The sequence below is a fragment of the Glandiceps talaboti genome, chromosome 12 (genome assembly GCF_964340395.1).
Source record: "Glandiceps talaboti chromosome 12, keGlaTala1.1, whole genome shotgun sequence".
Taxonomy (NCBI): Eukaryota; Metazoa; Hemichordata; class Enteropneusta; family Spengelidae; genus Glandiceps; species Glandiceps talaboti.
In genome coordinates, this window is record NC_135560.1 from 15,645,973 (window position 1) to 15,660,154 (window position 14,182).

The window sequence follows — 14,182 nt, forward strand, 5'->3', positions numbered from 1 at the left end:
GAGAATCAAATATCAATACACAAGTAAATGATCTTTAAAACCATGTTGTCTTTAGCATACAAGACCAACTCTGAGTCAAGTTGATATAGAATCAAAATAATAATTTATTAATTTCATTTATTACAACTACATGGTGAAATGTTCAACCCTGGACATATTGACACCAAAATGTGATAATGCTTTGCATAAAAAAGTACACTACTACACTATTTCCACTATCTTAGCTGACATTTAGATTTTTTGCACACATCCTTCCAAATGTACTATGTCAATCCCCCCCCCCCCCCCACACACACACATAACGTGTGCAAAACATTGGCATAAATTGGAATAGAATCTGACTTATTTGGACTGACCGGTCGAATTTGCATATACTTGCATGTAAAAAACTCATTACAGGACCTAATTGTGGATTCATCATGTAACCCGATTGGGCAATTTAAATGTCTAATTATGACTTCAACCAATCATGCTCTATGGCAGAATTCCATAGTGTAAGTTCTTCAGTACAGTGTAATCATAGTAGATTTGGGAAGGATGAGTGAGAAATTCAAAAAATCAACATGTCAGGGTAGTGGAAGTAGTGTAGTGGCGTTAGTCTTTCAAGTCTACAGAACCGCTAGCAAGGTCCATCCTGCAAAGCTGCATATCACTGGAAACCTTTTGTAAAAGTTTTAGGTAGACTCATTTTATAGGCTGACTCACAACAAATAAGATATTGTGATAAGTTCTTGTTTCTAGCAAAGTAAACAGGCTTCTATAGTTACACGTCTTGGTAGCTTGCCCCACATTTCCTGTCTGTGCTTGAAGGGACACATTATGGCTGAAATCTTGCTGTTCATAAATACTTCATGAATTTTAACAATTAGCCCAAATTGCACCACCTGTTCTTATAATACCACCTCATACTGCATTGGTACATTAACATTTTCATGCAGTAAAAATCACATTAAAATTACTATTGCCACTTGCAGTAAAAACTGATTCACAAGTTCTTTTGTTTGTTATAAACTTCATCACAAGTTCTGTATTATTCTTGCTCTACAATACATGCTTCAACCATTTTTAGCAGGTTGGGATTTTCCATGGCAGCTGCAATTCTCTCCTTGTCATTGATTTGTTTATTAACTGAAAAAAAAAATATATGGATAAAAATAATTTATACGATCTCATGTTTAACCAATCAGACGAAACTTCTGAAAATTTAAAACCAATGGAATAATTTCAATGAATATCAATGGACATTTAATATCAGAATTTCAAAAAATTCTGTTCTTTAATTTAATACCAAATGTTATTGCTGCAAATTGAGAAATACATGATGTACTTACTTTCATCTTCTGTATTATGTGTGCCTTCCGTGATGTAAATATCGAGCTGTAAAATTGATAAAATTTTTATTTTCATCGGAAATATGAATCAAAATTGTTATATCTTAACAACTGAAACTCAAAGACATTATGTGTTTTACATGTAAAATGAAGAGGAAAGTGGTTTTGAATATAAGAATTTTGAATATTTTTGTGAATTAGACATTTACAATTTAGGCAATATTAATAGCAGGACAGTGCTTATTCAACATACAAGTATGTATACTATTTTAAGAATGTAATTCATATCTCATTCATGTACTCATATGTGAGGGAGATATTTAGATATTATTCCCTAAAAGTTTCCTTTGTTCAGCTGGAAAATATGAGTGATGACCATCTTCTGACTAAATGATGGAAAAATTCGGAGAAAAGTGTCATTACACATGTACCTGTCAGAGGGTAAATGGGAAAATAGTGATGACTCAAGTACCTTGGGTATGCCACACTAGCACTAATGATCATATAATTACTGCAAAAATTCTTACCTTAAATTTTTGTGGCAGTGTTCTTTCTAATTTTATCCTCAGACAAAGTCCTGCATAAAAGAAAGACAAATTTGATTAACGTTGACACAATGACCTTGGACAATTATCACCTTAAAATACTCCACAAATAGAACATTGTGTATTTAGTGAGTCTAATTGAAAACACCTTATCACTATATCAAACTATATAATGATGACTTTGTTTACGATGATTACAGTTTTAACTTCCTTGAATATATTATATATACACATGTAGTACCTTTTTTGTCAAGATCTTACTGAAGTATTTTTTGAATGAACTTCAAAATGAGGTTGAAGAACTTTACTAACAATACTACATGGCTAATGATGGTGATGAATCAACAATTAGATAGGTCTGTAGATTAAAAAAATAAAGCTTATAAAAAAAAGAGAGATAAAAAAACAGTCATCATGATTGTTATCCCAATGATCTGTTGCAGTGCTTTGCATCTTTTATTGAAATATAGCTACCCTGGATATAGCAGATGTCATATTTTAATGTATTTTTTTCATAGAATTTATCATTGCATTTCTCTCTCTCCTGATCCTCAGCTGGTTACTTATTGTAATCATGCTAATTAATGGTTTCCATGGCATTTGGCAATACTCCTAATGTAGTTCTCCATTTATGGAAAGAAATTATAAATAGGGTCATGTGAAGGTCACCATACCTATTAATGTCGCCAGTGTGCAGTGTGGAACTGTCGGCTTAAAGTCTATTCTTATTACATATTCATCATTTCCTCGGTGATTTACGGTTACCCCATCTTCATACACCACATCAAGATCTTCAAGGGTTTGCTCCTTCTCTGGGTCTTTTATTGTTCGGATTATATCTGTAACATTGTAACATACAGACAGTGACGATTTTGGAATCTGGGTAACATAACACAAAGATGTCGGACACGAAGCAACAACAAAAATCGGTGAGTTAATTTTTTTTTTATTTTGTTAGGTAACGCTTGGAGGTTATTTTTCATGTCACAGAGAAATATTACTTTCAGAGCTCAGAGCGAAAATGCGATAAACATCTCCATCAATCAGACTATGGTTTTGGAGACTGCTTGTACACAATGTGTCAGACATGTTTGGTAGCCCAGACGTCACGTAATCATGTAAAAGACTTGAAAGTGTAAGTGACACTATGGGCATGACTATAGTGTGTTGTGTTACTTCCTGTAGAGCTGTTGGTAAACATTATGTGGCGTCCATAGATAAACATAAATAAAGTATCGTATCGATATCGGTAATACGTATTCAAATACGCAATGGCGTTTTTCAACAATTTACAATCTTGCAGAATGACCGCAGAATGACCTCAAGTTGATTTGCTGAGTGAAGACGCCGTCGCCCATTGTGCATGTTGCAATGTGTGCAACGATCCCAATGCCACCGCATGACGCACATTTTATCCGTGTATGTTATGCCATATTAAGCAAAAACGTTATAATCGAAATATTGAAGTCCTTTTCAGCCCGATATGCAACTCACAAGGGCTTTTCTGAGCAAAAATTTGGCAGTCGTGAAGGACGCGAATATCATAACGAACAACATACCGTATATTTCTCCAACTAATTCTACTGCTTCATCATCATCCATACCGGGACTTATATTCTGCCCTTCATTCTCAGTCATTATAGTTTTACCACTGACAAAAGACCATGCGGTGGACAGGAGAGAAACCATTTGTAGTTTAACATAGTACGTGATTTTAACATTCAAGACAAAATCAACTCCATGATTGTTTTAGATAGTGTAACATTTCCATTCACCACATTCGCCATAGTTAAAGGTCAATTATTTCTTCATTGTGTATTTGCTAAGGATCTTCTTAATTTTTATATTAATTAACTTTTCAATAATTCGATTTTTACGAGCGCCTGTAGTCCATACATTTTTAACAACCCGTCTCGGTGACTTTCTTGTCGCCATTTTCGAGCAATGAAATCATTATGTAAATTTGTGGAGGTGTGTCATGTCACGTGGTTGCCACATCCACAAGTTAACCAATAGTCATCCTTTTCATCACAGCATCCGTGTGCACGTAGACCACACTCAAATCTCCATTCAGATTTTCACGTTTTACTCATCAAAACCTTTTTTAAATTTCCAAAATGTCTCAGGTTGATACAGATACGATGACTCTGACCCGTTTCGTGCTAACGGAACAGAAGAAAGTTCCTGGTGCGACTGGTGAACTTACTCAATTGCTGAGTGCTATGTGTACAGCGATCAAAGCAGTGTCGACAGCGGTGAGAAAAGCTGGCATCGCCAAACTGTAAGTATATCAAATCATTTCCTCATTTCACAGAAGTCATTACAATGTCTAAAGTCAAATTATATTCGTTAGGATATATGATATTTTAAACTTGGCAATCTATTGAAAAATCAGACCATCGTAGACAATTGAGCTTACCTGCCAGCGATTCATTGGGTCGAAAGGTCGAAACTTATCATGTGTCATTCATTGTTATTTATGTAGGGTCAGCTGGGTGATTTAAAATGTTTGGAGTGTTGACCGCCACGTCAATGTGTGTTTTGTGTCATTAATTATATGATTTCATATATCCTATATTTTTTTATTTTTTTTTTTTGGGGGGGGGGGGGTGGGGGGGTTCTGTGAACTGGAGGCTGGTATGGGATCTAGTACCAGTAGCTGTTGAGAATATGTGCAGTGGTCGCTAAAATACAGTGATTCACGTTATTAGAAGTATTGTCATCCTTATAATATAGACAGTAGTTTATAAACAGGAGATTTTGTACATGTAAAGATTATTGAATGAGTGAGCTGACGTTTGTTGTTCTGATATTGTGACTAGAATGTTGTGAGCAACTTGCATGTCCCATGTAGCTTGTACAAGATCAAGGTCAGGAGTATCACAGACAGCATACTAATATAGCAATAAATACAGTAAAGATAGGCAGATCTCAGGTGTGTGCATGTCCCACTGTCTAGGTTATAGAGTGTTTCCTGTCGCATCTAAATCTTGGACATACATTGTAACTGTTAAATCTCTTATTACCTGTTAGCCTTAGTATTTCAAGTAAGTCTAGTCTTTGAGTGCCCTTGGAATAACCTTGGAAAAGGGTAATGTCTGGCCATTGGCATTAGTCACCCAAAAAACAGTTGCCAAGACAAGAGCACTGAAATTTAGGTGAACTTATTCTTACCTTTGGTGTGTTATTTCTCCTAAATTGACCATATAGATAGGTGTTTGTGGTGACACAATTTACTAAAGAGGAGACTTATTAATTTCCTAAATGCATTTGGATAACAGATATGATGAAAAGCGTCTCAAAACTGTATTTACACAAATGTTTATGTTGTCATACTAATAATTGCAGCATTTTCAAAATGACAAAAATGAACATTTATGTGTGAGGATATGTGTATAGCTGTACCTATTACAATAAAGACTAAATCCCCTTTCAAACTCTAGTTACATAAATGTATATATAGTGCTATTATTATGTTGATTTCATTTATGGTACTCATCATGTACACAGTCATTACCATGTCAATCTAAACTGCCCTCATATTTCATGTGCTGAGTCACCGTTATTATAAACAATAGCTGAACACGTTAATGTCGCCACCAATTGAAATTGAAAAGGTCCTTATTTACATATTATGCAAATTTTTGCACAAATTCTGTCAACTAAAATGCAGCACATGTCTGAAATGAGTAACATATATTAATGACAAATACACGAATAAAAACGTAATGACCTCAGCAAAAGTCAACTCACAAGGTTCCAAAATTCTCACAGCACATTATTCAAGTCAGGAATTAAATCACAAATAAATTTTTAAACATTTTTTTTACTATGGAACTTTAATTTGTGGGTTTGTGTTCTGTGTTTAAAGTATTATGATAATTTTACTTTTTTTAATAAAATGGTTCATTTATTCTATATTCATCAAGTTACCATTTACATCCTGGGGAAAAGAGATCTGTGTGGTCTTTGGGGGCCTGACCACAAAAACGAATCTCTCTAAGTCTGTTTTGCTAAAACTTTTAGAACCTTTGTAGAAGCTGGTAAAAAGTATATATTCAAAGTGAGATGCTTGTAAAAAGCTGTCTATACATGCAGTTAGTATGCTGAACCAAAAACTGCAGTGTACTAGTAAGGAAAAACTTATAGTTTGTTCTCCAAATTAAATTAATATTTTTTAAATAAATTAAATGAATGATATTATTAATATTAACTGTTCTCAGATGACCATTACAATTTGATAGATGGATAAATGTATGGATCCTCAAAATTTGTTGATTGAATATCACAAAATTTGCGTAACCACAAGGATTTCTTTCATGGCTGTTAATTATACTTATAATTCATTATTGTCAGTAAACTGAATGTACATATAATGTTAAATTCTTCTAATTGAAAAGTAATTCTTGGTACCTGCTATAGCATTTTACCTCATGCTAGAGAGTCCAAATAGAACAAGGGTGAGTTATTCTCACATGCACGTTTCAATGCATGTGTGGCTAGTGGAGGAAAGGTTATGGTCTCAACCATGAAATAAATGATTGTTATGTCTGTGATGCACCGAGGGAGTGAGTTTATATTTCTGGTAACAAAAGTTACCTTACATTTTGTATCGTTTCCCCAAATCTATGGTATCTATGGTAACTATACTGTAACATTGATCTTTTTCTATTTTTTTGCAGTCATGGCACAGCTGGTACTGGAGCCAACGTCCAGGGTGAAGATCAACACAAAATTGATGTCATAGCCAACAAATTATTCATCAACATGATGAGGTCATCTTATGCTACTTGTGTACTTGTATCCGAAGAGAATGAGAACATCATAGAAGTTGAAACAGATCATCAAGGCAAATATGTGGTTTCTTTTGATCCTCTAGATGGTTCATCTAATATCGATTGTCTGGTTTCTATCGGTTCAATTTTCTCCATCGTCAAAAAGGTGAGACATTCTTTTTATTTTTGTGTTCTGTATATGAAACCTTTTTCTCTGCAGTCTTTTTCCAAACCAAAATGTTATCAGCTCTGCCAAACAAAAAGGTGAAACATTCTTTTTATTTTTTGCATTATTCTGCATATGAAACTCTCAGAGAAAATTTTTGCAGTCTTTTTCCAAACCCAAATTTTATCAGCTCTTCCGAACAATATCATTAAAAGTTTTAGCAAAGAGTTTATATTTTTGTGGCTGTCCAAACAAGAAAAAAGTGTTGAACATTTTCCAAACTCTGCTTATCGACTTATGATTTTCTTATGATCGAGTTTCAAGGAAAAGTCCAGTCAGACTTCTTTCTGTCATTAGTACACTTGTACTGTTATCTCCGTACATACAACAAAAGACAAAGAGATTGCAGAAGAAATATCAGCTCTAGTTTGTTAGAATGGTGGTAAATGTAACGCCATAAATTGAAATTCTTGCAGCAAATCCCTGAAATGGCTGTACAAGTGTGAAGTGCAACAGGGCTTCTTCTTTACAAGATTTCAAAGTTAAATAAGTGACCAGGGTACTATTTCATCACCCAAAATGATATATATTGAGATATGACCATAATCAATACAAGTTAAGTAAGCCTGACTGGAATATATAATATAGTTCTACATCTTGAGAAATAATGGCAGCTGTAGTATATATATATTAAGTTTGTTATTTTATTTGATTGCAGCAATCTGAAGGTGCACCTGGTTTGTCAGATGCATTACAATCTGGTAACAACATTGTAGCTGCAGGGTATGCCTTATATGGTAGTGCTACCATGGTGATGTTGTCTACTGGTCAGGGTGTTAATGGATTCATGTTAGATCCAGTAAGTACTTGATTGGCATGTGATAAAGTGCCACATACCCATGCATCATTATTATCATATGCCATATTCTAGTAGAGATGAAAGACTGTAGTTTAGACCACTGATAAGAGCACTGTACAGAAACAGTTGAGACCAGAAGTGAGGGCTATGATAGTTGAATGCCACTCTTAATCTTTTGAACAAAATGATGAGATGAAGCATTGTGAGTAGTAGGATATGATGGGTGACTGACTGATTGATTGATTGATGGATTGATTGATTGACAGACTCATCGATCGATCGATCGATCGATCGATCGATCAATCAAATGATTGATGGAAGGACATGTGTCAAACAACTAGGTTATGGATGGATGGATGGATATGAATAGATGGCAATGCAAATAGCTTGGTGCATTAGCAGCATTACATAGGAATGGTAACCAATGTTTGGTTTGGGTTGATTGGTTTTTTTTGGTTGGTCTGTTGGTTGACTGATCGATAAGATCACAATGAATGGATGGATCAATTGCAATGAAGTTGAATGGAGTGTGTGAATGGTAAAGATTTGACAGATGGATATATGAAAAAACAGATAGATGTATAGGTTGTTCAAGAGTTAGATTGATGAATGGACAAGATTGTTAGCAAATGTATTATATGTATCAAAACAACTGACATAGCGAATAGATGAAATCAATGTTCATCATTATAACCGAAACCTAACCTCAAATTTCAAAATACTAAATGTGGTACATATATATCATTCTTGTGCTTCAGCCTGGGGCATTGAAAATAACTTTGTACTCCAACTAACCAGAAACTTTTTACTCTCTGTTGACATACATCTTTGTGATTATTCTTTTCAGTCCATTGGTGAGTTTTTGCTGACAGAACGTAATGTTAAAATCAAGCCCCGTGGTAAATATTACAGCATCAATGAAGGATATTCACAGTACTGGGATGAAGCCACCAAGGATTATGTCAACAACAAGAAATTTCCAAAGGTTTGTACTTACATTTGCATATGATATTATTCTTCAATATTTGCATTTGTATACCTGCTTTCTTCAATCAGGAAAGTGCTAGTGACTTATGTGGCCTTGTTTTGAATGGTAGACTGATAGTGATGTACTTCTCAAGTCACAAGCATTTTCCAACTGAATCAGGAAAACTTATGGAAATAATATGATTATAATTGTGCAAGCTTCATATATGACAAATGGAGAAAGTAATTTTGATTCTGAAGTGGTTAGCTCATTACGCCTTTTACTAGGGTATTCTGGGTTTGAACCCACCCATCCCCATGCATAGTGTGTTACTCTATGATGCATGCAATTTCACCCCATCAATTATGCAGGTTTTTCCTTGGGTTTTCCTACATGTACAAATGTAGGAGATTTCCTACTGTTTTAACTGTAGGATGGTGCTCTGTGGTTACCAGTTAACAAATTTTTAAAATTAATTTTGACAAAAATAAAAGATTACGGTATTATTATTATTATTATTATTATTATTATTATTACAATAGGAGGGCAACCCATACAATGCTCGTTACATTGGTTCAATGGTAGCTGATGTGCATAGAACTATTATGTATGGTGGTATCTTTGTGTACCCAGCACACAAGAAGGCTCCAAAGGGAAAGGTAAGCTCTATCACATTGCTTATAATGTTGTACATGTACTTGGTATTTCAATATAGAAAACCTAAGTAGCCGTGACTGAAATTATTTATTCATAATCTATTATTCTTGTTTTGGCCTGTTTTATGTTGTACTTGCTGTACAATATAACATGTATGATTGTCTTAGTGATCAACCTTATCATTCCACAAATTGACAATTTGTTGACAATCAGTTATAGGCCAATACCATATTAGGATTAAAATTAAAGGCCAATACCATATTAGGATTAAAATTATGGCCAATACCATATTAGGATTAAAATTAAAGGAGCATACCATATAAGGATTAAAATTAAAGGCCAATACCATATTAGGATTAAAATATGGGTGTGAAAGACAGTGGCTGGCCGGCCCATAAAAAAGTTGGTCATGAACAAAAGAATAATCCAACTTACCATTAATCACCATGGCCCCACTTGTCTAAAGCAAGACTGTGGGATTCAAACATTAAGGTTTAATCTGCTTAACTAGGGGGTATTTGTTTGTACACAACTAGGTACAAGTTAAGAGAAAGAAGAGCAGTAACCTTTAGACTGTTCACTCTATTGTGTACACACAATGTCAAACCAGTGTGTACTGGAGCATCAAATCCACAAGCAGACCAGTATAATTTAGCTAATTAAAAAAGCATTGAACCATGGTATATTGTGAACAGTTAAACATAACTTGAAATGTCAATTTAGGCTAAAGTAAATTGTATCAACTTGGCGAGTATGAATTTGTAATACACTGAGTAATGCAGAAAGTCTTTTAACTATTTATAAGGACTGTTGCTTCGAAGAAAATTGCGATGACAATTTTGAATTTTTACTGTATTTCTTAATCGCTTGTGAAATGACATTTTTTGCTATGATCTAAAAACCCGATATTTTAACATATTTTCAGCTCCTTTTACACCAGCTGTAAATGTTTGAGAACTTAGATTTTACCTTAATTCCATCTAAATAAACTGCAAACTTTGCTAAAAGGATCAAAACTGATTTTAAAGTAGTTTGATTTGTATAAGTATACAGTCTGATGATAAAAGAGACCAGTACATGTACATACAGAAGACAGAAGACAGCAAAAATAACAAGTTCAGAGATGTTTGTTTGTTTAGCATATTATTGATGGGAAGTTGATAGCTTAAAGCAATCCAATCTCCAGTTTTGACCGTATTCATCAATGTTTTTATTCTGTAATTATTCATTTCTGCTTCCAGCTGCGTTTGTTGTATGAATGCAACCCCATGGCATATCTGGTGGAGCAGTCTGGTGGCATTGCATCAACTGGAACTCAGCGTGTATTAGATATTGTCCCAGAATCAATCCATCAACGTGTGCCTATTGTACTCGGATCCCCAGATGATGTCAATGAGTACCTTGAGTGTGTTAAGAAACATCAGAGCTAGATAAAAGTCAACAAGTATGATGAAATCATTCATCCTAGTGTAGGAATTGGATTAAGTTATGTGTATATTACAATAGAATCATTTATGATTATCAAAATTGAATGGTTGGTAAATCACTTTACTGAGCTTATCATTCAATTTCCACAATCTTTTGACCCCTTATTTTCACAGGTTCCCCATTGAATATATCAAAGTTGTTTACAGGTTGCTAGTGTTGACAGTTCTCTTGATGCAAATCAATTCTTAAGTACCTCAGGGTGATTACATGAGAAATCTCCAATTTCAGCATCTTCCTGGATACAGTGTACTATTACTATTATGCATTGTTTGCAGTAGTGTGTATTCAGTAGTTTGAAAAAAAGGAATATTTACTGTACTAAACATATCCCATTCAGGTGTGCTAGCAGGTACATTCAAAGTATCATCCTTGACTTTGAGAAATAACTATAGTACACATAACAACATGCAATCAATTAACTTTTATATGTACTTCAAAGGGTTCAGCCTATCCAATCACAGCTATTCTATCTTTCATTGCTAAACGTGAGCACTACCTTTTGGCAACCTTTCATTGCTAAACTTGGGGGCTACCTTTCATTGCTAATCTTACAGACTACATGTACCTTTTATTTCGGAGCTACTTTTCATCATAATTTTTTTTTTGAAATTTTGTTATATATAATTTGTTAGCTAGTCATGTTTTTGTTAGGTAGTCATGTTTTTCAATACTTTTCATTTTATGTTGCCCTCATGTTGTCAATAGATAACAACCCTCCTCATTTGATATGTTACACTTCACACTCCAAATGGACATTTTAAAAAACTTTACGAAAAAAAGTATAGATTAACCATGAATGTCTTAAAAACAAATCATAAATGATGTATTTACAGGTGACATACAGTTGCAATCTCCGTCATGTGTTCACATTGAGTTCAAAATGATGACAAAATCAGTACTCCTTGTTTGATACAATCATAGAATTTGACATAAAGAAAAAACTTTGAACTTTAACAACTGCAACCATTGCACAATGTGTAACTGATATTAAACAATCTTAACAAGGTAGGGTTACACAAAAAAAACCACAACTTTTCTCAATAAATATTTGAATATGTCTCTGTATCAAATTATCTTCAAATCATTCAAAGTGGGTATGTATACAACTGAGAGTAAGTTATGAGTTAGTTGTGAAAACTGCGATAGTTCAACTGCAATGATGAGCCACTTTGGAGACATTGACTTGATAATCTGTAAAACTCAATCATTTATCATATAATCAAATTTTGCTAAAAACAACTCTTTGTAAGCTGTTGTGCACCTCAGCAAGAAAAAAAGCATATTCTTTGTTTATTACTAGAGGGAATTTATTTTGCATGAAATGCACTGTGGAGAATTTGTATGAGTTATATACGTACAAAGGGGAAAAAATGAAATTATACTCTGATGTAGATTGTATATTTGGAGGCTAAGATGTGTGCATGAATTCTTGACAGGGTGTTGTTGCTTAGATGCCTTGAGTTTTATATTTTATGAATATGGATATTCAGATGTGTAAATAAGATGTGTACTGCTCACATTCATGGGGACCAGACAATTTTGAAATGCTGAGGCAGTTACTTATTAAAAATACATCATAATCACTTTGAGAATGTTTTCCCTGATTTTGTACCAAAGTGCAATCGTCTTCCTTTGTATAATCATGTGTGTGAATCACTGATTTTTGAAATTTGACAATCGTGACTGACCTTCAAATTGAGTACATGACACAATAATCCAATTGTAACTTGAATGCCTGAACTGTTAATTTCAGCAGTAAACGGATACAAAAACAGTTTGAGTCTTTGACTAGTTTCATACATCAGCAGGCTTTTTCAAGAAGTTTCATTTGAACTGTTGCTTTCAGACACACAGCTACACACAACTACTGCTATGCATAGACATGGAAAAGACGTGTGCTATGACAATTTCCAGTTTCTTGCTTGCGATGACAATTGTCATATTATTGGATGATGTGTTGTAATGAAGCGCTCACAATCAACTATTCTGACAATCAAAATCACAGAAAAGGAAAAGATCCTTCTCTGTGTCAACATCAACTATCAATGTTTGGCTTACTAATGGCAAAGTTTGAATAAGTTGACTTCAGATGTCTATTTTGTTTCAAACTCTGCCTACCAACCAAATTTTATTGTCCTCGAAGGAAAACCAGAAGTGATACAAGTGTTTTTACACTTGGCATCTTAGGGGGGTTAAGGCAATACCTCCACAAGAGAAATGTATATGGTGCTGTTTTCTGAAAGCTTGTGATTTTTGAGAGCAAATTGTATATCCAACAAAACAAAGGGAAACAATTACAAGGACCCAATTTCCTAAATTGCAAGGTTTTGCATTAATGAAGTTTCTGAAGAATAGTGTTCTTGAAATGTGTGTAGAGGGATCCTCTACTCATATTATCTGTTCAAACAGTTCAGTCCACTCTGCAGAAATTTGCTCACATAAAACCAGCACATAAAACCCTCAAAGTTTTTACATACATTTACTCATAGCCCAGAGGTCTGTCTATCTGGATTAACAATGTCAGTTAGAATGTTAACATGTTAATGAGGATAGCAAACTCACTTGGCTAAGTTACTCACCAAATCACAATATTTCACAATATTGAACATTGAAATATATAAAACTTATTGCCATGAATGAGATTATATGAAAATTATATCAATTTCTTTATAATGCCCATAAAAAATAAAGGCTGTAATCATAATGCCTTAAGACTCACTGCAGGATTCTTTTGCCAACTTATTCATTCAATTTTCTTTTTGCATTCTCGCAAACCAGAGCTGATATTTCTTCCTCAACACTTGAACTAACAGACGGCACATTTTGGACGGTGCCGTAAAAGAGGCTGTGGTTTGCAACAACGCCTTTTTGGTACAACATTCCAAATGATAGGATTTATGCGGTCCTTATAATATCAATGCATGTGATTTACTATATCATAAGCTAAGGGCATCTGCCTAAACCACTGTTCTCTTTATGGCAATGTTACCTTGCATGTGTTCCTTTATTTTTCATTACATCAGCAGAAAAATATATTCTGGCCTGTAAGAATGTTCAAGGGTTACATTGGTGTTTGGCATTTGAGAATATCTTGAGCATGAGTACTAGAAGTGAGCATGCATAATTACAAAATTAGAGAAAATGGCCTCATATATTTAGAGACATGCATATGTTTTTGAAAGCGCTAGGAATAATCACAAATCATTCCTACATATTGCATGCAGGTTCAATAAGAATTGAGTCTGGGAGAATCTGTACAAGTGTATGTATAGATGTAGCTTTTTACTGTTGGAAATAAAAGTGTGTGATGGCAAGATTTATGTGTCATTTGTGTAGTTCTTGTCCACGTGTGTCAAAGCTACCAAAGAAATGCTTACAATTATAAAGAAGAAAC

The 14,182-nt window shown here is 34.2% G+C and overlaps 2 protein-coding genes across 2 annotated transcripts; one reads left to right on the forward strand and one right to left on the reverse strand.

Annotated features, from left to right (window-relative positions):
- Positions 1-322: 322 nt before the first annotated feature.
- Positions 323-3,612, reverse strand: LOC144443243 (cytosolic iron-sulfur assembly component 2A-like). The gene is made up of 5 exons (XM_078132665.1): positions 3,436-3,612; positions 2,551-2,715; positions 1,859-1,908; positions 1,332-1,377; positions 323-1,128 (listed from the first exon to the last, which is right to left on the reverse strand). Exons 1-5 carry the CDS (start codon positions 3,563-3,565, stop codon positions 1,031-1,033), a joined length of 489 nt encoding a protein of 162 aa, XP_077988791.1. The 5' UTR covers positions 3,566-3,612; the 3' UTR covers positions 323-1,030.
- Positions 2,572-14,095, forward strand: LOC144443242 (fructose-1,6-bisphosphatase isozyme 2-like). Its single transcript, XM_078132663.1, has 7 exons — positions 2,572-2,805; positions 4,003-4,157; positions 6,559-6,817; positions 7,536-7,676; positions 8,524-8,661; positions 9,186-9,302; positions 10,542-14,095. Exons 1-7 carry the CDS (start codon positions 2,776-2,778, stop codon positions 10,728-10,730), a joined length of 1,029 nt encoding a protein of 342 aa, XP_077988789.1. The 5' UTR covers positions 2,572-2,775; the 3' UTR covers positions 10,731-14,095.
- Positions 14,096-14,182: the final 87 nt, after the last annotated feature.

Coding starts and splice junctions, on each gene's coding strand:
- LOC144443242 (XM_078132663.1), top strand. CDS start 2,776: ATGTCGGACACGAAGCAACAACAAAAATCG. Junction 7,677..8,523: donor ATGGATTCATGTTAGATCCA/GTAAGTACTTGA, acceptor TATTCTTTTCAG/TCCATTGGTGAGTTTTTGCT. Junction 9,303..10,541: donor AGAAGGCTCCAAAGGGAAAG/GTAAGCTCTATC, acceptor TTCTGCTTCCAG/CTGCGTTTGTTGTATGAATG.
- LOC144443243 (XM_078132665.1), bottom strand. CDS start 3,565: ATGGTTTCTCTCCTGTCCACCGCATGGTCTTTTGTCAGTGGTAAAACT. Junction 1,909..2,550: donor CACACTGGCGACATTAATAG/GTATGGTGACCT, acceptor TCTTTTATGCAG/GACTTTGTCTGAGGATAAAA. Junction 1,378..1,858: donor CACTGCCACAAAAATTTAAG/GTAAGAATTTTT, acceptor TCAATTTTACAG/CTCGATATTTACATCACGGA.